Source organism: Coenobita brevimanus, chromosome 85 (assembly GCF_032717465.1).
Source record: "Coenobita brevimanus isolate Jiangsu-jjx chromosome 85, ASM3271746v2, whole genome shotgun sequence".
Taxonomy (NCBI): domain Eukaryota; kingdom Metazoa; phylum Arthropoda; class Malacostraca; order Decapoda; family Coenobitidae; genus Coenobita; species Coenobita brevimanus.
Window position 1 is genome coordinate 6010329 of NC_137038.1, and position 25926 is coordinate 6036254.

General features: G+C 41.1%; 1 protein-coding gene across 1 annotated transcript in view; it reads left to right on the top strand.

Annotated features, from left to right (window-relative positions):
* Window positions 1-1220: 1220 nt before the first annotated feature.
* E(bx) (nucleosome-remodeling factor subunit NURF301 E(bx)) overlaps window positions 1221-25926 on the top strand; it is a 126104-nt gene continuing 101398 nt past the window's right edge. The window contains exons 1-5 of the mRNA XM_080280600.1: window positions 1221-2430; window positions 15933-16173; window positions 16758-16879; window positions 20808-21016; window positions 25073-25155. Of these exons, the coding sequence (XP_080136726.1) occupies window positions 1535-2430; window positions 15933-16173; window positions 16758-16879; window positions 20808-21016; window positions 25073-25155 (1551 nt within the window). The 5' untranslated portion in view covers window positions 1221-1534. The remainder of the gene's footprint in view (window positions 2431-15932; window positions 16174-16757; window positions 16880-20807; window positions 21017-25072; window positions 25156-25926) is intronic.

The following is a 25926-nucleotide window of genomic DNA, read 5'->3' on the forward strand; positions in this document are numbered from 1 at the left end:
CCAACTTACGGCTATGTGTCTTTTCTCAGATAAATTCTTTGGCCCCCCTGTGGTTATTCATAGATTCAACTGCTGCTCACTTTGGGAAAGCAGAACACTTAAGTGCATGCATCGGCGTTCCGTGCTGTATGAGATGCTTAGTTCAGCTTGTTTATTAAATTGTTAAACTCTTCTGGGAGTATAGATTTCCCTATGTTGAATGAAATTGTCAGGCGTTAAAGTGTTACCACTCCTGAGTTGATTAAACAGGACTCATTAATCGTTTGAGGAGGAAGTCTTCCTAAGCTGTAGGCAGAAAATGATTAACTGTGACCCCACTCCTGGATTTAGTTATTACTTCGAATTCTTGATCATATCTTAAATAAGAACTACCTGGACATGTTAAATTTTCTCATTTTTCATCATATTCGTACTTGCTATTAACGAAAACATGACGTCAGAATCCACGTCCTCTTTACCTCCGCCTGGTGCTCAGGAAAATATGAGGAAAGCGGAACAAATACATAGTTGATAAACCCGAGGACCTCTTTACATGAAAGGGTTCAGGAGTTTATAAGTGACATAGCAACGTCATTAGTGCAGTTGGATTGCTTCTTGGCTGTTGTTAAAACGGATCAGTGTACTGTCTTAGTATTCCGTGTATTAAAAAAAAAAAAAAACATTGCTTACTGCTTTGCAATGCGGTGCAGCCATGCAAGGCATATGTATTCCCTATAAAGCGAATAACATATGTGTATGCGCTTTTACTTACCGTGAGTTCATTTGTTTTGGTGGACCATCCGAGAAATCTGAAACTTCGAGATTGATACTTTCTTACGTAAAGTGAGAAAAAATATACCAAAGATATAAAAAGTTACTAAATTTTTATTGGGGTTCAAACTTGATCACCTTATCTGTCTTCAATGTATGGGTAATGTCATAACACAACCTGTTGCCTAACTGGTTTGCATGGATGCCTGCCATTGGTAGTTGTGGAGAATAGCGTCTGCCTTTACTTTTTGTGTGTGTCCTTGTAAACGGCGTAATGTATTCTAATGTGAATTTAAATGTTCATATATCGCTTAACTCACTCAATCACGGTGCCCTGTGTCTCTAATATGCCATTTACGGAACACAAACAAAATATATCCAAATGGTACTTGTCATGGCGGGGACAGACGGGGACCAATCACAGCGCCGCTCTCAAATTGTTGTTTGCGAAGCCATGGCAGACGGCCGAGTCTGTATTTCCCGGGAAACAAAGCGTTACCTCCATAGTTACCCTATATTCGCGCCAATTACTAAATACCGTTGAACATAAGTGAAGTTGTGGGCTATTATAGGTGTAGGGAGTGTGCTCGGGTGACCATGAAAGGAACAAATACGAGAAAGATGAGGTAGGTCACGTGACCTTGCAATGAAAAATGGCGCCGAGGTTTGGGATAATTTGAAGACGATGCGAGAGATGTCAGTCGTGTTGGTTTGTTTGTGTTTACCTTGATTAGTAGATCCAGCGGGCACTGTACAGGTGGCCAGGCCCCTGGAACCATTAAAAATGTCCGAAAGAAAGAGAAAAAGAGGGCGACCACGCTCTACGCCCGTGTTAAGCTATGGATCAGAAATGAAAATGAGAAATAGCATAACAAGAGTAATTAAAAAGCCCAGATACTTATTGGACCAAGAGGAGGAGAGTAATCACTCCAGGTCGTGCTCACCTTCCTTAAGTGAAGATCGGAGCAGCTCTCTGAACAGTGGTAAGGGGAAAAATAAGAGAGGATACAACCCAGATATTGATGACAAGGAGTCAGAATACCTCTATGGCTCTGACTTCGAATTTGAGGAGCTGTCAGATAAGGATGAGAGTGACTATAAAAGCGGGAGTGAGGGGGATGTAGAGTTTGAAGATGATGATGAGGATGGGGGTATGTCAGATGAGGAGGCATCAGTGTCCAGCTTTAGCACTAATGGTGGGACGCCAAATCAGATATTGTTTGCATCCCGGCCACTCACTCCAATACCTGTGTGGCTCCAGGATCGCCAGTACCCATCTTTGGATTTGCCAAAGTCATCAGATGACCTGTTACTCCCACATGCATATGTTCTGAGGGCTGTTGGTATATATGAAGTGCTGCGGCATTTTCGCACACTGGTCCGCCTCTCACCAATGCGATTTGAGGACTTCTGTGCAGCTTTAATGGCCGAAGAACAGAGCTCACTGCTGGCTGAAGTCCACATGTCCTTGCTGAAAGCACTAATCCGAGAGGAGGACTCCCAACAGACGCACTTTGGCCCCCTTGACCAGAAGGACTCAATAAATGTCATCCTGTACTTCATCGATCCACTCACCTGGCCAGAGAGCTTGCGGCTGTACCTTCAAAGTGACCAGGAGTTCCATTCAACTCTGGCCATCCTAAACCAGTGCAACTATCCCTTCACATCCCTTGAAAACAGGTCAGTGCTCTTGATTTTAAAAGGTTTGGTAATTGTTCATTTTGTGTACTGTATTCAGTTTTTGTATTTGGGTTTATTTCATTACTTCCTGATGTATGCCCAGTAATATTACCTGTGGTTTATTGTATGCTTACTTACCACTTATTTTCACTCCTTGTAATTGGAATGTGTCTTGGAAGATATGAAAGAAATTAACTAAGAATAAATGAGAATGTACCAGTGGTTTTGGTGCTGAAGTAGAAGTTATTTGCATATTATTAGCTTTTGTATTAGCATTATTTTAATTTTTTGTAAAGGAACTTCACATTTCATGCTTGTATTTGCATTGTTTTCCTTTTTTGTGAAGGAGCTTTGTATTTCTTGCATCTTATAGCTTGGAATGTATATAAGATTTTTAGTGCACCTGGTATTATAGTAAGAAATCTTGTTTGTATTTTTAGTTAGTTGTATTCCGGGGAGTGGCACTAACCCTCTGCCAACCCACTTGTTGTCACATAGGGAACACGTGTTGGTTGGTTATGAGGTTACCACCCACCGGCAGCGTTGTAAATGATTTTCCGGTGTACAGGAAGTAATTTGGCTTGCCACTCATTGTAGAGCTACCCTAGAATAAGCTACCACTACCGTACCGGTACACTAAGTGGGTGGATGATGGCTTAAGGTTAATACATTGAGGTTGTTTGGCCATGTGGAGAGGATGGAGAGAGAGAGAGAGAGACTAACGAGGAGAGTGTATGAGAGTGAGGTGGAAGGTGGGGGAGGCTGAGGATGAGATGGGGGGGTGGAGTGGAGAGGTATATGAGGGAGGAGGGTGTGAGCTGGGAGCAGGGTGGTGAAATGGCATGGGACAGGGCAACATGGAGGTGATTTGTTTGTGGCCACCCTGTAAGAGATTAAGGCATCTGGCAAGAGATAGATAGTAAGTAATGTTGGAGTTGTAGCTTTGTGCCAGTTTTTATGCATATTGCATTGTTAGGGGTTATACAAGGTAGGGTACAGGATACCATAAAGGAAAAAAAAATGCCATTGCTTCTATAGGAGAGTAAGCTTACCTAGATTTTTACTGGGGTTTTATTTATTGTTATCAAGACTTGTGGTGGACTTTGTTTCTGTATTGTTAAATTTTTTTTTATGTCAGTTTACTGCAGAGATTACGGTACTTATTTTGTGGAGTGTGAACATTAAGCTTACATGAGAAGTTTGTAAAAGATAGCTACTGATGTAAGCCAGCATCAAGATTATCATTTAATTAGGTTTACTGAGGTCAGCAGTATTTGCTTTTTTATTTATTATTTTTGTACCATCAGGTACAAACTAGTATTTACTCATTAGTCAGTAAGTGTTGACATGTGGCAGATTGCATATTGAAAGATACTGCTTGGCCTGTTGTAAACTTGTTGAAAACTTGATTACAGGTACTTTGTTAATCTGGTAAGCATTAGCTAAGTGCTAAATCAGAATAGACTGATACAACATGGTACAATAGATATTATAGGATTTTTATAATTTTAGTAAATTACCAGTAGCTAATTAAACAAAGAAACGTTAACACATCTGTAATTGATGACGAAGGGTACAAGTGATTGATTATAAAATAATTCAAAAGATATTTATATATGAAACAAGTACTGTAGGTGCAAGTATTAATGCATTGCTGCAGCCGTGTGTTACAGTAATATTATTATTTCAGTGACAGTCAGTATTTAGTTCCATTGTAAATTGTACCATATGCATGTTTTGTAGAAACAGGTTTCTCAGTTTTCAGTTTCCTCTCATGATTGAATGTGGTGAAATAGTACAGTATATTCTGTACTGATTTTTGCCAGTAAAAATAAAAAAATTTAAAGACTGGGTGTTACCAGCTTATAGCTAGAGTGAGGTTTCATTGGTGATTATTTAACTACATCCAATCTAAGTTTATTTGTTCTTCTTGTAGCACTTGTCCTCTGCTACCTCTTTCCTTCTTCCTTCCTTTTCTGTTTATATCGTGGAGATAAGTTCCAGCATAGGTGCCGGTATGTGGTGACCCCACAACTTGCTGCCAATACTAGTGCCAGTACAGTAATGCAGTTAACTTTTTAGCTCCTTGAATACAGGAAGAATAGATATATGGAGGGATAAGAACTGGACTTCCTTTTTCTTGTTTTTGGGCTATTGATGAGTGATGAAAGAAATGAAAGTCTTGTTCTTGTTCAGTTTACCCCACGTGTGTAATGGGTTCGGACAATAATCATTTGGATTACATTATTGTAGATGTGTAACAGGTAGCTACCAGTTCAGTATAGTTTACAGGTACCAAATGAATGTAATGGTACTGTACCGTACTTTTTCCTTTGCATTGTTATATGAAAGGCAAATGACAGATGTTAATTATGTTATTGGTGCTTAACCTGATGAATTATCAGTAGGCTGTGCCAACAAGAATTCAGCAGACAATTATTTTTATGTATAGAGAAAGCTTGCAGGTGTCCAGAGTCACTCTAGTGTTAAGATTATATACTTCACACACGTACCGGTATTCCAGTAGCTTTACCTTGTAGAGCCTTTCCAGACATTTTGGAGGTGTAGCTACATGGGACATAAAAATAAAGTCTGCAACAACAACCCTGTTAAGTGTTTTAGCCTACCGGTATATGTTGTACCATACCCTATTTCATTCAGACCTTGAAATTTTTCTGCAAGTGAATAAAATTGTCAGTGGTAGATGGTGGCAACCATCATCCACTCACTTGATATAGTGCTGCCTACTTCTTCCTTAGCCTTTATCATTCATTTTCTGTGTCTGCCCTCCTCTCTTCCTATTTCTCCCATCTTTCCTGTCACTTCTTATTGCTTTTCTTTCCTTTACAGTTGGCTTTATATTGAATGACAAGCCAAATGGTTTCCTGTAAGTCAAGAAACTATTTACAACGCTGGGTGGTACGGTAACCATATAACCAAACCATATGTGCTCCCTAGGTGTCAACAAGTGGGTTGGTGGAGGGTTAGTGCCCCTTCCCATAAAACAAATAACTCGAAGTCAAATGGCCACCCCTTATGGGATTATGGTGTCTGGCAATAGATAGATAGATAGATACTTCTTCATAGCCTACCCTGCATCACAGCTAGGCGACAGAAGGGAACCTAGTGGCACATTTTTGAAACAGGGTTTGGTGGTGTCTAATTGGCAGTAGCCAGATACCTGTATAGGCTAGGTGATTGAAGTTAAGTGAATGTGTTTGGGATATATTGTTCCCTATAGGTCATTAAAAAAGACTAAAATCAGAACAAGGCAAAGCTTCTCTGAAAAACTGCTGTGTGTGAAAGTGTTGTAGCTACCTTAGCTATAAAGTTACAATGCTGTATGGTTAAGGTGACCAGAGTCCCACTTTTAGGCAGGACAGTCCCGCTTATTTAATTGCGGCTAAAATGTTCCGCTTTTTTAGCAAATTATCTTACATGTCCTGCTTTTGGAAAATTACTATTATATTAGATATAAGATGATCTTCTTTAATGAAGTTGTGATGAATTAGTGAAATTATGCATAATCCAAACCAAATGAAATACTGAATTGTTAATATAGAATCTGTTATACTCACTGACAACTTTGGTTGACCATTCACCATGCCATACGGTATGTTCGGAGTTTGTCTAAGACTTAGGTGTTTGATTAATAGCCTCAGGGTGAAGTGGCTGTATATATATATACACACACACACACTTGATGGTGTCCTGCTTTCAGCTCGGGTAAATCTGGTCACTTTATGTATGGTACAGTATTTGGTCTGTTTAGGGTGTTCATTTTTTATTAGCTGCTCTAGGAAGTGTGAGTGTTTATGCCCAAGAAATGAAGACAGGTTTCCAAGAGGTTGATTGGTGAGCAAGCGATTTGGGCCTGTTTAATTGGGCTGATATTTTAATACTGTAATTATCCCTCTAGTAGGTTTCTTCTTGCTCTCTCAACCCTGCCTTACCCCATCCTTAGATGGGAAAAAGAGGTCATGATGATGATGATACTGGTACTACATGTATGGTACCCTAGGGTTCATTATATGTCACTGCAGGAAAAAAAAAAAAATCGTTGCATTTGCCGCTTTGGACTGCCTAAGAAGTTTGCAGTGCTTTAGAAAACCACAGTTTTTCAGATTATTTTTCTGGTAAAATAATCCCACTTTATCTGTCTTGACAAAACTGATACAGTACAGTACCGGTAATATCTCTTCTACCGTCAAAACTGTACAGAACCTAGTTTGTCATGGAAGTCTTCAATTCATTGCAACTTTCACCACACACATCACTTGGCCTAGCAACAGTTGTAAGCCCATTAAGTAGTTTTATTATCCTTATTGATTATATGAGTGGGTGGGCAGGAAAACCACACTTGCACAAGTCGTGTAGAATAGTGTTCAGTACAATACAGTACCGGGTATTTTGGAACTGTGTAGGTGGTGGCGACCATCATCCACTCACTTGATGTAGTGCTGCCTACTTCTTCCTTAGCCTTTATCATTCTTTTTCTATGCCTGCCCTCCTCTCTTCCTATTTCTCCCATCTTTCCTGTTGCTTCTTATTGCTTTTCTTTCCTTTACAGTTGGCTTTACATTGAGTGACAAGCCAAATGGTTTCCTGTAAGCCAGGAAGCCATTTACAGCGCTGGGTGGTAACCATATAACCAAACCATACGTGCTCCCTACATGTCAACAAGTGGGTTGGTGGAGGGTTAATGCCCCTCCCCGTAAAACAAATAACTCATAGTCTAATGGCCACCCCTTATGGGATTATGGTGTCTGGCAGTTGATAGATAGAGTGTCATTATATGACAACTCGTGTCAACAAATCTGAGCTATCTGAAATAACTCTGCCTCAGATGAAAACTTCTATCTATTTATCTATTGCCAGATGCCACAATCCCATAAGGGGTGGCCATTTGACTTTGAGTTAGTTGTTTTAAGGGGAGGGACACTACCCCTCCACCAACCCACTTGTTGACACCTAGGGAGCACGTATGGTTTGGTCATATGGTTACCACCCAGCATTGTAAATGGTTTCCTGGCTTACAGGAAACCATTTGGCTTGTCACTCAATGTAAAGCCAACTGTAAAGGGAAGAAAAGCAATAAGAAGTGACAGGAAAGATGGGAGAAATAGGAAGAGAGGAGGGCAGGCAAAGAAAAAAAAATGATAAAGGCTAAGGAAGAAGTAGGCAGCACTACATCAAGTGAGTAGATGATGGTTGCCACCACCTACCACTAATGAAAACTTTATGAATTTATGAATGGTATATTACATCCATTCTGTTCTAATTTCAGGTACCGTACCCTATTGTGGACTTTTCAGGCTGCCCAGATATGGTACTGTAATTGCTAACAGGGCTCTTGCTAACTGCCAATGGTTGCAAGCCATTTGGCTCCTAAGGTTTCAGATTTACAAGCCAAATAAATTTTTAGTAGCCAAACTGACTGCGAGCTGAAATATTTTACGAGCAATACATTTGTTTATTTATTTACACATTGTGGTATTAGAATAATTTAATGTTTTAAACATTCACAATGGCGACATGGAAAGATTTAATAATCGATCACAACATGCTTTTTTGTTCATTTAAGTGAGATTTACTTATTTTGTAGTTTACTGGGTTTTGAAGTGGATGTATTTTCTCCTTGCCAAAAGGTGACTTGCATGTAAAATTCGTTTGCTGAAGGGAAAAAATGATCGCATTAGCGAGCTGTGGCTCGCCGAACAAGAACCCTGTGCTAATGTTGTAAAATAGCTCCAGGTTCCTACGTAGTTTTGTACTGTGTTTTTTAATACTATACTATTGTTACCATACAAGTATATTACCCCATGCACTGTGATATGAATTTGCCAGAGAAAGTTTTGTAGCATTCTTATTTTGAGTTAAAACTGAATTTTAATTGTTGGCTTACTGATAGATTTACTACAGTACAACTTTTATGTACTTAAAGTTTGGAACTTGCAGGGTAATTTTTTAGGATAATGATTATTTCCTGATAAGCTGCCGATAAGTTTGAGCATTGAAGGAGCTTAAAATGAATTTTCCAGAAATTTCTACAGGTGACTTTTGTCATTTCCCTCCAAGATGGCCTTTAAATTTGATTGCTTTAAACTGCTTTACATAACAGGTACTATATATATATATATATATATATATATATATACAGTACCGGTACTACCTCTTATGTGTGAAAGTTCCCACACTACAAATCTGAAACTTAAGCTGCTATCACAGAGACCCATGGATCTTGTGTGCAGAACAAAATGAATGTCCATTCCCTGCCACGATGGATGTTGATGGCCACCTTCTTCTTTATTGAGTTCACCCCATGGGACTGGGAGGTCACTTTTTCTGACTCTCAAGCAGATGACATGTTTATCGTCAGCAGCAATGGACCAGATATAATTGCTGGTGTCCTTCTGTGCTGCTTTGTTCTTGAATATCTTGATGGTAATGCTCATAGTACAGTAGTGTTTTCTTCATGAGTTTAATTCATTCATTCATTCATTGCCAGACGCCATGTATCCCAAACGGGGTGGCCAAGGGCTTAGAGTTAATTGTTTTACAGGGAGGGGCACTAATCCTCCACCAACCCCACTTGACAAGTAGGGATGCCAATGGGTTTAATGCCTTTCTAATAAACCATCAAATGACATTCTATCATGGTTACCACATTTCGGTATACAGTACAGTATTTGAAAATTTTTTAAAACAATTAAAAACATAATAAGTCATATAATAAAAGATTATACAAAGTTTACTAACAGAATTGAATTTATCATAAGACATATATAGTAATAGAACAGCTCAACTGACTGCAGAGCTCAAGATAACAGACAAACACATTGCTTGGCCACAATGATGGATAAACTTTATAGAGAGGAAGGAGACTATGGAGTTTTGTTCTGCCACAGTGAATGCGGACGTCCATGAATGGGTCTGGTGGCTTTCCACACTTGGACGTCCACGACCCTCACGTGGCAGCAAATTTGGACGTCCACGAGTCCCTGTGTGATACCTCCTTTAGTGGCCTGCTTACCTATCCTGTATGGTAGCGTACCAAATGTATGTTTAGCTCAGATGAAATTTAATGCACAGGCCTTTAAACTCACTAGGGGTAATTTGGGATCAGGAATGAGAAGGGGTTTAGTAGAAAGTGGAAGAGACTTGGAACGAGGAATGGAGATGGAAATGAAGAGGAGAAGGAATAAGAAGAGGTAGAAAGCAGTGGGGGAGGGAACCAAATGAGAGGAATGGAAGTGGAAGAGGGAGAGGGGATGCCAGTAGGAAAGATAGAGGAAGAAAAAAAAAATGGAGGACGATGTGGAGTGGGGAAGAAAGAATCAGAGGTGGAAAAGGAAGTGGGGGAAGGAACGGATTGAGGGGGGATGGAGGAGGAAGTGTGGGGAAGGGAACCAGGAAGGAGGGATGGAGGAGGATTTAAATGGGACGGAATGGAACAGAAATTAGAAGTGGGATGGAGGGGGAAGTGGAAGGAAAAAAGAGAGATACCCATTAGATGGAGTAATAGAAAATAGGGAGCAGTGGGCATGATACCCGATAGATAGAGAATTGGGAGGAGCGTGCAGGAAGCAGGGGAATGGAGGAGAAAATGAGGGAAAAAGGAGCGGAGAAGAGATGGAGAAGGAATTGGAGGGAATAGAAAGATGGGATGGAGAAGAGGGAGGAAGAATAAAGAAAAGAGGGCATGTGAGTGACAAAGAGGAAGAGGATTCTGGACGGTGAGTTGAAGTTTGGAGGAGGAAGAGAAAAGGAAATGAATGGGATTACTGTAAGAAAGAGAGACAGAGGAGGTGGAGCAAGGGGAGGGCAGGGAATCATAGAAATGACAAGGAATGGAGGAGCGTAAGAAGCAGGAAGAGTGAAAATGGAGTAGGGGACAGGAATGGAAGAAAAGGGGAATGGGAAGGAGAAAAAATAAATAAAAAGAATGAGTCATTCAAGAATGGTGGAGAGGAAGAAGGAAAGGATTACATAGAAAAGAGAGGAAGTTGAGAAGTAACAGCAAAGAACAAATGCTTACACAAGATGAAGAAAGCTGGGGTTGATAAGTACAAGAAGAGAGTGAGCTGTGTAAGCTGTGGAGAAACAGCTTAAAGAGGAAAGGAGGGAGTGGAGAGGGAGATGGAAGCAGGGAGAGAAACAGCAAAGGGATGGAGGGAAGGCAGTAGGAGGGTAGCTAAATGGAGATCTGTCATTCACCATTCAGTAGCCTCCCAACATTGGATAGCTGTCACAGATAAACAATACCTTCAGTGATATGCCTGCTTTCTGAATTGCCTGTAGTAAAGATTTTTAAAAAACTGTTACCAATTTTCGTTATTTTTTATCATTATAATGATTCCCCCCCCCCCACTGTGACAGGAGATTCCTTGCATACATACCACTTTGCTTGAATTTATTATACTAATACTGTATATCTTTTTGTGTGATGAACACTGGACGTATTGTATGGAGGTCATAATTTTTAATATTGTTTAAGCTGTTGTTCTAATTTTTGCAGTGTTGGTCTCCTTATAATCAGGGAAAAAAGGAGCTGCATGATTCCTGTCAAGCCACATTCCACAGATATAAAAAGAAACCTGTGTTGGGTGGCTGATAGCAGTTACAGTACCATAATAAACTATTTTCAGATAATATGGCATATACTGTACTGTATGTGTACCTCGGATTTGCACTTGCAGTGTTTGGGTGCTAGTTTAAACATGCCAGTACACTGTAAGCTACTTTAAATTCTGTTTATGGTTACTGCACTGCTTATTGCCTACCGTATCAGTTTTACTTTGATCTCTGATCAGCCTAAAGCAGGTTATGTTTTTTTTTTTTTTTTTTTTTTTAAAGCTAGTACAGTACGGTATCTACTAAAATAGTTGTCCCCGATAATCTTTCGGTCATTATTATCTAACTGTTATGTTGATGTGTAAAGGAAGAAAGTTTACAGGTGTTTTGAAGGCCTTGATAGAACACAGACCTGGGAATGGAGGCTGCAAGAGAAATGCATGAAGGTATGATGGTACCTACTTTAATGTATACCAGTATGGGTATATAGGTAGCTATAAAGCTTTGGTGTGGCATTAATTTGAAAACTCAAGTGTAAAAGCAATGGAAATGGAACTTTTAAGAAATGAGTTACTGTAACTTTGATCTATCTATCCATCTATTGCCAGACGCCTCAATCCCGTTTGGGGTGGCCACAAACAAATCGCCTCCACGTTGCCCTGTCCCCCGCCATTTCACTGCCCTGCTCCCAACTCACACACCCCTCTCTCATATACCTCTACACCCCATCCCTCCATCTCATCCTCGGCCTCCCCCTCCCTCTTCCCCCCTCCACCTCACTCACATACTGTACACTTTCTTCGTCAGTCTTTCACCCTCCATCCTCTCCACATGGCCAAACCACCTCAGTGTGTTCCTTATAACGCTTCCTATCACATCCACATCCACACCATAACGCTCCTTTATATCCTCATTCGTCAGCCTGTCTCTCCATGTGACTCCACAGGCTCCTCTTAAATAACTCATTTCCACTGCTCTCACTCTTGTGTCCTTCCAACAACGTCCAAGCTTCACTTCTGTACGTTAGAGTTGGTATCACAATACTGTCATGTAGTAACTTTTTTCACTTCCATGCTCACTTCCCTGTTTCTTATCACTACTTTCAAAGAACCAGCAACCTTTCTTCCCTGCTGTACCCTTTCAAGCACTTCACCCTCCAAACCTCCATCCTTACTCGTCATACTACCCAAGTACTTAAATGTACTCACATTTTCCAATTCCTCATCATCCAACCTTGCTGTACATTCACTGACTTCACCCCTCTCAAAGACCATCACTTTACTCTTCCCTACATTCACCTTTAGATTCCGTTTCTTACACACTCTCCCAAACTCATCCACCAAGCCTTGCAGCTCTCCTTCGTCTTCACTCAACAACACAGTATCATCTGCAAACAACAGTACAGGGAGTTTCCAAACACTATCCTCTCTCACCAGGGCCATTCCAACATCCATTAACCAACCTTGTACCTCTTTTGTTACCCCATCCATGTATAGATTGAACAACCATGGAGACATGACACATCCCTGTTTCAACCCAACCTCCAGAGAGAAAAATTCACTTAGTTCACCATCCACACGCACTGCAGCCTTAGCACCATCATACATACTCTTCACAGCATTCAACAACTTCCCATGTACTCCATATATTCTTAATACTTTCCACAATCCTTGTCTATCCACCCTGTCATATGCTTTCTCCAAATCCATGAAAGCCACATACAACTTCTTTCCCTTCTCTAGAAACTTTTCCACAAAAGATCTAAGAATGAATGTCTGATCTACACAACCTCTTCCCTTCCTAAAGCCTCCCTGTTCTTCTCCAACTAATTTCTCTGTTCTTTCTCTGACTCTGTCAATAAGTATCCTACCATACACTTTTCCTATAATACTAAGAAGACAAATGCCCCTATGATTACCACACACTTCTTTTTCCCCGTTTCCTTTGTACATGGGAATAATTATACCTGACTTCCAATCCTCCGGGACTCTACCTTCCTCCCAGGCCAATCTGCATATCTTCCACTTTGATAAGAAACATAAAGATTTATGAAGGAGATGGACAAAGAAGTCTGTTGATCAAAGGGTAGAGGAAAGTGTGATTAGATGCTGTGATAGTCATAGGCTGTAGAGAGAATTGATATAAATGTGGTGATGAAAAGAGTATACAGTAGGCTGAATGAGTGAATCAGAAGGTGGGAAGAGGCATGGTGGGCCAAAAAGAAGATGGATTACAGGATATAATTTTGGTAAGTGTGTGAGAAAGTGAGGAAGTTGAGGGAACTAAGAAATGTATAGTGATGGTTAAAGTATGTTAACCTATTGCATGTGACAAGGTTTACATTTTTGTGTTGAACTCTTAACAGTACTTGATTGAATTACTACCCCATAGGCATTTACAATGCCTCTAAAAAGAAAGAACCTTATGCATTATATGTGTATTGTGCTGGAGCTAAATTTTTTTTACATATACTGTATATGGCACACACGCACGCACGCATGCATACACACACACACACACACACACACACACACACACACACACACACACACACACACACACACACACACACACACAGCTATCTGGCAGTGTTGCGTACCAGTAGGAGCGTTTGGTCAGCAAGTATGTCAGATATTGAAGCAGCTTTCCCCATAAGATACTGAAGAAGAGCCAGAGATACATTCCAGGCCCAAACCCAAACTCCCATATACCTTTCTCAATCAGTAGAGACTGACACAGAAGCACCTTAGGTAATGTTATTATCCTCATAAACAGTACTATTGCTAAAAGAAAAATGGGACTCCAGCCATCACATAAAATATGATAATTTATTGATGACAAACAAAAAGTCTGTGTACAAAAAACACATTATCCCACTAGGCTGTTGCCAGGGAATGTGGAGCTGGCTTGGCTGTTGCCTGGGAATGTTGGCCTGGCACAGCTGTTGCCTGGGAATGTTGGCCTGGCTCAGCTGTTGCCTGGGAATGTTGGCCTGGCTCAGCTGTTGCCTGGGAGTGTTTGCCTGGCTCAGCTGTTGCCTGGGAGTGTTGGCCTGGCTCAGTTACTGCCTGGGAGTGTTGGCCTGGCACAGTTGCGGCGTGGAGAGGTGGACCTGACAGCTGATTCAGCTGGTGGGTGAATGGTAAGGGCTGTGGGCATCACCTGGGGTATGGTAGCATTCACCACTTTGGGTGTGGCTGTGAGACAGGCGGTGGTTACCACCTGAGGTGTGGCAGAGACTTTGGGGGTGGTCATCACCGCAGGGGTGGTGGCTAGCTGGGTGGTGTTCACGTTTGGGGGGCAGGGGGATGGGGAGGGACTGGGAGGGAGACACACCTGGCAGCGGTGTGCTGGTTTGGATATGCACGTTTCAAATCCAGGGAGTGGTGGGGTGTCGGACTAGGGAGGCAACTGACGTTCAGATTGTGGGAATGTTCCCCTATTTCTTTTGTTCAGTCCAGCGAAGCATCAGTTATCGATGCGTCGCAATTCAAGGCATGGGTGATTGTGTGTATGTGTGTGTGTGTATATATATCTATATATCTATATCTATCTATTTATCTATATATCTATATCTATCTATCTATCTATCTATCTATATATTACTGTATGGTAGGTGGGGGCACTCACCATCTACTCATTCAGTTTAGTGCTGCTCTCAGTTGACTGCCCTTTCCTCTCTTCCTTCCTCTTTTGTCTTTCTTTCCTTCATTCTTTCTTCTTCCTTTTGTCTGTGGGTGACTACACTGAGTGATGAGCCACATGTCTTCCTGTATGCCAGGAAACCATTTACTACAGTGGGTGGTAACCATATAACCAAACTATGGTGCCTTGTGGTTCAGTGGATAATTTAAGCTGCTCCAGTCGGATTGAGCCTGTGCAGGCTTATGTGCAGGGGTTTATTGCTCACGTAATGCCACTCGGGTGAGTGAGGCTGGTCACTCTCATCTTAAATATATATCAGGACCAACTTGCCTAGCCCTGGGCTTCTATGCTCCTCATGGGACAATACAGAATTAGATGATGATGATGATGTGTGTATATATATGTACAGTATATATATATATATATATATATATATATATATATATATATATATATATATATATATACTGTATATATGTATATACAGGTCTCCCTCATTTTACGATTGGTATGCGTTCGTAGAAAGACAATCGTAAGCCGAAATATCGTAAAGCGAAATTAAGGTTTAATGGGATAAATAGGGATGAGTTCCTGGACTTGTGTATAAGGAACCCAAGACCCATACAAGTGATCTAACATGCAATAATAATGATGATGTTTTATGTATTGTAGAGTCGTGCTTGTCTCCCCAGCTTTCTTAATGTTGACAGCATGCTTTATAACAGTCGATACAGTCGACTGTGCAAGACTCCTGGAACGAGCGATGGAGTTTGCCCCCTCACCTGCTTCGTGCTGCTTCACAATATTAAGCTTAGACTCCAGGGTTAAGGACGTTCTTGCTTTCGTTGGCTTCATATCACCAGCACCAGATGTTGCAGGGCATTTACAAGACATCACGGTGGTGGCACTAGGGGTGCAAAATATGAAGAACAGGAGAAATAGTAATATCATGGACACTGATGCACACAGATGCACAGAGGTCGTATGCTGAACAAGCATGCTGGTGAGACTGGCAAAAGCGCGGGAAACTGTGTGGGTGGGACGGGTATGCCACGCATCTCTCAGCTGATCTGCCTGTGAGTGCAGGATTTCCACATGCCCAGTTGTAAATGTGAGGGAGCTAAATCGTAAAATGAACACTTGGTACTAAAGAAGAAGGATCGTAAATGCGAAATACTATATTGTAAAACGATACAACGTAAAATGAGGGAGCCCTGTATATATATATATATATATATATATATATATATGGTATATAAAGCATTATTTTCTTCACTTTCCAGACTTCAGGTACTGCAGTTCCTGTGTGATCAGTTCCTGCAGACATCCGTAGTTCGTGAGGACCTGCTGAGCGAGGGCAAGCTTCGTTATGATGACCACTGCCGTGTATGCCACAAGACTGGGGATCTTCTGTGCTGTGACTCCTGCTCTGCTGTGTATCATCTGGATTGTGTGGATCCTCCACTGCAGGACATACCTGGGGAGATGGAGGATTGGACCTGTAGTGTTTGCACTGCCCACCAGGTTAGTCCAGTACTGGCAGCCCTCTGTATTCAAAAGAGTTATTTAAAGTCAGGTTAGTTCAGCTAGCGATTTCGTGGCTAATGAGGTAGTTGTAACATGGCTTCTGTGGGATTATGTAAAATGTTCATGTTGGTTTACTCTTGTAATTGTAGTCACCCCCCAAAGTATGTACTGTATCCAGTTATATGTTTATTACATACTTCCAGCAGCACAATACTTGTCGCAGAATTTTAACAATAATAATTCACGGGAAGCCATATTTTTGTATATCTGGCTGTTTTTGCTTACTAATCCCAGGGTGGAAGGAGTGATAGACTACCATGGATAATAGTACTGTTGCTGTAACCTTGGGTTCGTCTGAAACCTGAACCTGATGGACTGCAGGCTGAAATTACCCTTCTGACAATTGACCATCTCCCATTTTGGGGTTAGGGAGAAAAGGGAGGGATTTTTGATAACTGGCCATCAGAACTGCCTTTGCTGCATCAGTGCCACCACACAAAGGCATCCCTGTCAGTCAAAAAGCCATTTTTATCAGTGTTTGCCTCTTTTTCTTTATGTGATCCTGATATCCTTGCCCCCAGGTTGACGGAGTGACAGACTGTCTATCACCAATGGAGACGTCAGGGATACTGTGCCGACAGGACCCTCTGGGGTTTGACCGTCATGGCAGGAAGTATTGGTTCCTTGTTCGCCGTCTCTTTGTGTGAGTGTTTTTTTTAGCTTTCAGGTCAGTCTGGTTGTAAGTTCAGTGGATCTTCATTTGCTTCGTCCCAACTGACTTATCTTAGTCAAGGCTTACTGTTCCTGTTCAAACCCAACTTGAATGGCTTGAGGATGGTTTGAACTATTGTTGTTTCTTGCAACTTTAAATCTGACTGTGTCACTGCTAGGATGCCTCAGTCTAACAGACACTTTTTTTTTTTTTTTTTTTTGAATGTGAGGAAGAAGGAACCAAAGGCCACGAGCCCACAATAACTGTTCCCTCCAAGGAAAAACAAAATACTAGAGAGAGCCAAATTCAAGATCCAATCATTTCGAGATGCCTGGACACACTGTGTTTGAAAGACTGGAGATCATGGGAAGCAGGAAATACAGACAGAGGGAGACAGTTCCAGAGTTGACCTGTTGCATAAATGAAGGACTGGGAGTAATGGTTAACTCTTGCATTAGAGAGTTGGACAGAAAAAGGAGAGTTTGCTGCTAGACGGGTGCAACACAGCCCGTTGTAGAGGTGGAGGAATGCATGCAGACAGTTCAGAGGAGCAGTGACCATTGAAGTAATGATAGAAAAGAGATAAAGATGCGACAGTGCGGCGAAGAGACAGAGGTTGAAGGGAGTCAGTAAGAGGAGGAGAGTTAATGAGATGAAAAGCCTTTGACTCCACCCTATTGAGCTGTACAGTATGTGGGGAACCTCCCCACACATGGGAGTTATACTTCATACAGGGGCGGATAAAAACCCCTGTATAGAGTCATCAATTGTGCAGGAGTAAAGAAGGAATGGAGTCGGCTTAGCACAGGTAATCTCTTAGAAGCAGATTTTACAAGAGATGTAATATGATCTTTCCAAGACAAGTCCCAAGTAAATGAAACCCCAAGCATGTTCAAGGATGATGAAGGATTAAGCTGAATATTATTAAACATTAGTGGGTACACCTGTGGAAGATTTTGTCAGGTAGATAGGTATACAAACTGAGTGTTTGATGCATTAAAAACAACAAGATTATTTTTACCCCAGTCAGAGATACAAGCCGAGTCAGACATTAGGTGTGCCATGGCCTCATCCCTTGTTTGTTGAAGTAACTGTTGAGATGGGTGTTGCGGGAACCGAATGGAAAGGTGGAAGGTGGAGTCATCAGCGTATGAGTGGATAGGGTTAGATGTACAGCTTAGAAGGTCATTGATGAATAAAAGGAAGAGAGTTGGTGATAGGACAGAGCCCTGAGGAACACCACTGTTAATAGATCTAGGAGAAGAACGATGGCCGTCTACAACAGCAGCTATAAAACAACCAGAAAGGAAACTAGAGATGAAGACACAGATAGAAGGACAGAAACCATATGAGGGCAGTTTGGAAATTAAAGATTTATGCCAGACTCGATCAAAAGCCTGTGAGATGTCAAGTTCAGTGGCAAAGCTTTCGTCAAAGTCCCAAAAGGAGGATGACCAGGAGTCTGAAAGGTAGGTGAGAAGATCGCTAGTGGAGCGTCCCTGACGGAACCTATACTGACGATCAGAAAGAAGGTTGTGATAGGAAAGATGCTTTAAAATTTTTCTATTAAGAATTGACTCAAAAACTTTTGAGATACAGGATGTTAAAGCAATTGGACGATAGTTAGAGGGTTAGGAATGGTCACCCTTCTTTGGGACTGGCTGAATGAGAGCAAACTTCTAGCAAGAAGGAAAGGTACAAGTTGGTAGACAAAGGCGAAAGAGTTTGCTTAGACAGGGTATAAGCACAGAAGCACAGTTCTTGAGAATAACAGGAGGGACTCCATCAGGCCCATATGCCATGTTAGTATTGAGGCCTGTGATGGCAGAAAATACATCAGCTAAAGAAATTTTAATGTCAGCCATGAGGAAGTCAGAGGGGGTAAGTGATGGAGGAACAACACCAGAATTGTCTAAGGTGGAATTGGAGGAGAAAGTCTGAGCGAAGAGATATGCTATGTCAGTAGAAGAAATAGCTACAGAGCCATCAGAGTAGAAAAGAGGAGGGAAGGATGATGAGGTAAAGTTGTTAGAAAGGTTTTTGGCAAGGTGCCAGAAGGAGCGGGAAGAATTCGAGTTGGAGAGCTGAGAGCATTTAGTACGAATGAAATTATTTTTAGCAGAGCGAAGAACAGACTTAGCACGATTCCAAACAGAAACGTATAAAAGATGTGATTCAGGGGTGGGTTGGCTCCGGTACCTTTTATAGGCCCTCTCCTTGTTGCGGACAGCATTAGAACAAGCAGGTTTAAACCAAGGCTTTCTTGCATTAGTCAAAGGATATGAGAAAGGAATGTATGCTTCCATGCCCGAGAGAGTAACCTCCGTAATGTGCAAGGCACACTCAGATGGCTGCCGGCCATGGAAGCAATAGTCATTCCAGGGAAAATCAAAGAAGTACTGCCTGAGGGCCTCCCAATCCGCAGCTCCAGAGTGCCACAGACGACGTTTCTTTGGAGAGTCCACGGGCCGTACCGGAACGATAGGACAAGTTAAGGTGATAAGGGTGTGATTGGAGGAGCCCAACGGAGAGAAATGATTAACAGTGTAAGCAGAAGGATTAGTTGTAAGGAAGAGGTCAAGTATGTTGGAGCTCTCTCCAAGGCAGTCAGGGATATGGATAGGATGCTGTACAAGCTGCTCTAGGTCATTAAGGATAGAAAATGTGTTGGCTTGTTCACCAGGTGGATCAGTGAAAGGAGAGGAGAGCCAAAGGTGGTGGTGAACATTGAAATCTCCTAGGATGGAGATTTCAGAGAAAGGATGGAATGTGTTCCATCGTAGAAGTAAGATAGTCGAAGAATTTTTGATAGTCAGTAAAATTATGAGATAAGTAAACAGCACAGATATATTTAGTCAGAGAATGACAGGAAAGCCGAAGCCAGAGTATATAGAATTCAGAAGAGTTGAATTCAGGAACACGAGAGCAAGATAAGTCGTTGCGTATATATGCACAACAGCCACCTTTGGCTTTGAAATGAGTATAGAGAAAGTAGGAGGATACAGAAAAGGGTTTGCTGTCAGTTGCCTCAGACAACTGAGTCTCAGTTAGGAAAAGAAGGTGAGGTTTAGATGAGGAGAGGTGGTGCTCAACAGAGCGAAAGTTAGAGGAAAGGCTGCAAATGTTGCAGAAATGAAGAAGAAGTGAGTCAGACTGGTTCCAAGCAGCTCGAGTCATCACCGGGAGAGGGGCGGAAGGTGGGGGCATTTATGGTACCCCCCCTGGGGACTCCGAGGCTGTGTGATTCCAAGTCTTGATTATTTATTTTTAAATTTTGGAAAAGGAAGTGTAGTGTGTACTGTGCATGTAGTTTGGTGTTGATAATTAGAGAAACTTGTACCAGAGAGCATGCTGGCCTACTCTCGGCGTTACTGAGACAAGCATGGGAAATTCATTTCCCCATATTAAAAATTCCCCCCAAATTTATACACCTTATTCTTTCTTTTCTTTATCTCTGCTTCTTTTTAAACTTTCTTTCCATCTCATACCATTTCTATATTGTTTACCATTCCTTGGTTTCTTTGTAAAAGTTTGTCATTTATGATCTTTCTGTTCTCAGTTTTTTTCTTTAATTTTATTCTTCTGTTGTGTGCTCTGTACTAGTTTTTGGCATTCATGAGTTCTTTGCACTTTGTTTTCTGTCATTCACAGTCTCTCGTTTTTTGTGTTTTATTAACTTTCTACCGTGATTTTATTCACTTTTTTGTCTCATTCTCTTTTCTGTTGTGTGTGTTTATTTTACTTCTTCCTATCTTTCATGATCTCTTCACTCTGCTGTCTCTTCTTGTCTTTCTTTGTGTTCCTGTTGCTTTTCTTTTGTGATATATTTTTTATTCTCTTTACATTTCTGTCTTCCTTTATCACATATTTATTAACTCCATGTCATATACCGTATTTCTTTCTTCCTCTATTCAAACAGGGAAGCAGAAAATGGTGAGCTGTGGTATTACTCAACCTGTGCACAGTTAAGTGAGGTGATGGACTTAATGGACCCAGCTGATCTGGAGGAAGAGCTGTGTGGGGCATTGAGGGATGTGGGTTCAGAGCTGCGTCGACAGATGTCACTCACCGAGAGTCTCACCAAGGATGGCAAGGGCAGTCGCAAGTCCTGTCTTGAGGCAGAGGATGGTAAGGAAGTGATAGGAGTATGATTAAAAAAAAAAAAAAAATCGTGAGGGATTGGCCATTATGAACATTTTTTCCTGTTTATATTTTTATGTTATTGTTGAGACTCGTCAGTGTCGTCATCAGCAGCAGCAGTAGTCGTAATGACAATAAATCGTCAAGATTATTGACCTGCGACAACCCCTTGCAGAATGATGGTCTCTCATCGTTTGTCATTGAGATTCACTCATTCCAACATAATGTGTGAATTTCATGTCTGCATCTTCTTTATGCTTCATCCTGTCACATTGTCTCTTGTATGCCACTCCTTGACCCTAGTACATGTAGTCTCTTGGGAAAAGTGTGGCCAACTGATATTCATTTCTGTTTTTTATTCATGATGATTATAGCCTGCACTTTTGTCAGTTTATTTGTACAGGTAGGGTGCAAAATTGTTCTTATCTCAACATGTGATGATGATGAGGGTGGTGGATCCTCCTCCTCCTCCTCCACCTCCATCTTCTTTCCTACCTTATGGTGGGGTGCTCTAGGCTTCAAAGAACCAGGAAAAAATATTGGAAGGACATCCTAGTTAATGTTTTTAAATGGGCCAACAGGTGGTAAATGATATTCAGTAATCATATTGATTTGTTCGGAATTCTAAAGTTTACTTTCTAATGATTGTTTTACTCATTGTTTCAGTTTTATAATATGGAACTTTTGGAACATGTTTTGTTTAATTTTGAGAGGTTTGTATATACTTTTATATGATATATATATATCCAACCATAATCCAATCCTACATTGCCCCATGAAGAGCGTAGGAGCCCGGGGCTAGGCAGTTGGTCTCGAAATTTAAGATCAGAGTGACCAGCCTCACTCATCCCTGAGTGGCATTACATGAGCAATCAACCCCAATCACCCCTTGGATATAAACCTTCACTGGCTCAATCCGACTGGAGCGCAATAATTACCCACTAAACCACCAGGTGCCAAAATTTGGCTATATGGTTGCCTCCCAGCATAGTAAATGGTTTCCTGGTGTACAGGAATCCATTTGGCTTGTCACTCAGTGTAGAGTCACCCACAGGCAGAAGGAAGAGGAAAGAATGAAGGAAAGAAAGACAGAAGAGGATGGAAGGAAAGAAGGATGGAAGAGAGGAAAGGGCAGACACCCGAGAGCAGCACAACATCGAATGAGTGGATGGTGAGCGTCCCCCCCTACCACATTATATACAGTATTTTTTTTTAATAACAGAACAAAGAAAGGAAAAACAAATGAATAAAAAAAAAAAATTCATACACCAGATTACTGGCATCCTTCATTCATTAAAAATCTAACAGTTGGATTTGAACAGGTGGGTTGAAGTTTGTGGGAAACAACAATGGGGAAGCGAGTTCCGGAAGGATAGAGATCGGAAAATAAATGATTTCTGACAGGCAGAAGTTCTGCAATATGCCTATGTGACATTCCAGTCCTGAACGCTGCCAGATGCCCATGTAGCATGAGGAAAGGTGTGGAGAGGTGGCACAGTGGATGCAACTTGGAGCATTTGCCATAAAGTATCTGTGACATAATGCAAGGGAGGCAACATTCCTTCATATTTGTTGGGGAGGTAGTTTATTTGTAATTGCTGGGTTATTGATAATTCCAGTAACTTTGTTCTAAATTTTTTAGTGCAACCTCTCCACATCCATTCCAGAAGGGTGAGCAGTATTCTAGCTGAGACTGCACATGAATCATGAATTATCTATCTGTCTATGTATCTATAGCCCGATGCCCTAATCCTGCAAAGGGTGGCCGCAGACAAAACGCCTCCAAGTCACTCTGTCACCTACCATTTGACTACCCTTCCCCCGACTCACTCCCCCCTGCCTCATATATCTCTCAACTTCACCCCTCCACTTCATCCTCGGTCTTCCCCTCCCTCTCCCTCCCTCCACCTCACCTACATATATATATTTATATATATATATATATATATATGCATACAGTAAAATTCCTTTAATCCAGCCACTAATAATTTGAAATCCCAATACTCTGAATTTGTCGAGGTGAAATTTTCCGAATTTTTCTTTTTTCGAATTTTTCTGGGCTTTATCTAAGGATTTATCTGGTTTGAACTTGCTCTTGGCCTTGGATGTACCTGCCTGCAGTTATTCATCTACACCATTATGCATTTCCAGTGAGTGAAACAATACCCCACATCATCTTAAGTGTTTACTGTATATAATGATCACGAACACTCAAGATTGCTAATTTCTGTTCACGGGTGCCCCCTTCCTACCCCTATACAGTATACTCAGGGAAGACAGGATGGGGGTATGAAACGAGCTCCACCTCCCACTACCCCAGCTCCCAACCTTCATCCATACCCCTACCTCTCCCAACCGCCCACTCGTCATTTTTAACTGGCAGTTACATCTCAAGCTAACTTCATACGTTACACTCATAGTCACATTACTATTACACAAACATAAAACACTAGGATATGTAAAAAGTATATAACTATGAACACCCTGCAGCAAGATGTTAATGCGTTATCATGTTGAAAGTAAAACAAAAGCATTAACAACAGCCACCCAGGCCTCATGCATTGGGTGCTTGTGTGTGTGTGTGTGTTTGCAAAGCAGTTCACCCAACACATGAGGCCTGATGTGGCTGTTAACTTTTTTTTTCTTTTTTTTTTTCCAGCATCATGATGCATCAGTTTCTTGCTGCACGATGTTGATAGTTATATACTTTTAACACATCCTAGTGTCCTATGTTTGTATTAGTAGTGGGACCAATAGTGTTAAGAATGAAATCAGCTTGAGATGTAACTGCCATGTAAGAATGACAGGTGGGGGGGGTTGGGTAGGGGTATTGGGAGCTTGGGTAGTGGTGGGTGGAGCTTGTTTCGTCCCCCCCTCCTCTCTTCCCTGGGTATACAGGGGTAGGAAAGGGGCACCCCAGGGCAGAAATTAGTGATCATGGGTATACATATGTCTAATGTTTTCAGAGGTCCCTCCAAATAGTCCGAAAAATCCAAGAGTCCGAAAGACCCTTTGTCAACTGCCATTTGGATTACAGGAGTTTTGCTATATATATACTGGATATATATATATATATATATATATATATATATATATATATATATATAGTATACTGTATATATATATATATATATATATATATATATATATATATATATATATATAATAGGGCTTAGTCATATTCATTAGATGCATTTTAACTGGTCATTTATGTTGAGGAATACTTGCTGTGATCAAGTACTCTTTTTATTATATCAGTGACTTTTAGAAGGCTTTTGCCTGAACACATCACATATTGCTGATAAAAATATTACTGGTACATTATTAAGTTTTCCAATTGAAACTTAGTTGCATAATGTAAATGCAGCGTTATAACTTTTACAGTACTAGAAAGCACTCAGAGAACACAAACCTCCTCCAATATCATTGCCATTAAAAAGGATCTGGATCAGTGGAGATATTGTTTGGAATACATAGGATTCAGATCTGCCCCAGAATTTAATCAATTGTTCCTTGACCCATAGCCCACTCTTTCACAGAATTTTATTGAATTTCATTGGGAACTTTTAGAGATATTGTGTGGGATATATGGGATCCAGCTCTGCCCCCCAAATTTAATATATTCTTTCTTGGTCCATGGCCCACCCTTCCACCAAATTTCATTGAAATTCATTGAGAAGTTTTAGAGATATTGTCTGGACAAACAAACAAACGTAGGTGAATACATAACCTCCTCCAGCTTTGTTGGTGGAGGTAAGTAGTTATAACATGAGAAGTTACATAGGACTGATTGAATTGCATATTGACGAAAATTAATGAAGACATCACATGCAGTACTAGCTCAGTTCATTCATGCATGTTAGGCCGTGTGTGGCTGCCTTCTCAGTAACACAGTGCTGTACAAATGTTGACTGATATTGGTCGATACTTTGTACTTGGTGAACTGAATTTCAGACTTTTTTTTTTTTTTTTTTTTTTTTTTTTAAGCATGTTATTTCCCATCCAGTTCTCTGATCATGCTCTTACTCTGCCATTTTGTTACAGCGGAAATTGAAAAAAGAATTGAGGATCGGAAACAGCAGCATCTGAAGAAGGAACAGGAAGGCATCGATCAGCTGATTGAGGAAGTAAGTGTGATGCAGATGGTACCTAGTTAATCCCTTGAATCCAGTGATGTTTAGTTTGTTCATGCTATCTCCAGACAGTTTTCATAGTCTTAGGAGAGTCGTCTTGTGTGGAGGAGCTAATGGAGTCTAGATCTAACACTTCCATTTTGAAATATCTGAGAACATTTCTTGCTTCTGCAGTGCAGTACTGTACATTTCCTAATCATCATCATCATCATCATCACCAACACTTTGCTTCCTCCTGGAAACCCCTGATTAGGGGATTGCCCCGACACAAATGCCTCCAAGCATCCAATCCTCTCATCCCTCTCATTCTCAAACATTCCTCTTCCCATTCCTACTTTTTCACCATTGAAGTATTCCACTCTGTTCTTCTGTACCACGTAAGGTGTGCCTCAACCAACACTACCCACAATCTCACTTTAAGATTTTTTTTTCCCCCTGATCTGTGGAGATTCTTTGTACATGTCTGTACCATTTTAATGTATTCTTCTTTGTTCACTGAACAATTTTGCAGTTCCACATCTTACTCATGTAGATCTTTCTTGGATTCCACCCATAAATTTCACTGTTGCATGCACCCTCTAACCTTCCCATGCCTGCAGCCATTCTAGGAAAGGTTAGACTACAGAGTACAACCTAGACCCGCTCTGTGTCATTCAGTGAACAAGTTTCACATCTGTATAACAGTGTTAGCAGCAAAACACTTTCACTCTGGTCTCTCATAACCTTCCTTACTAACCCTCCTATTCTTCAAAATACAACCAAGCT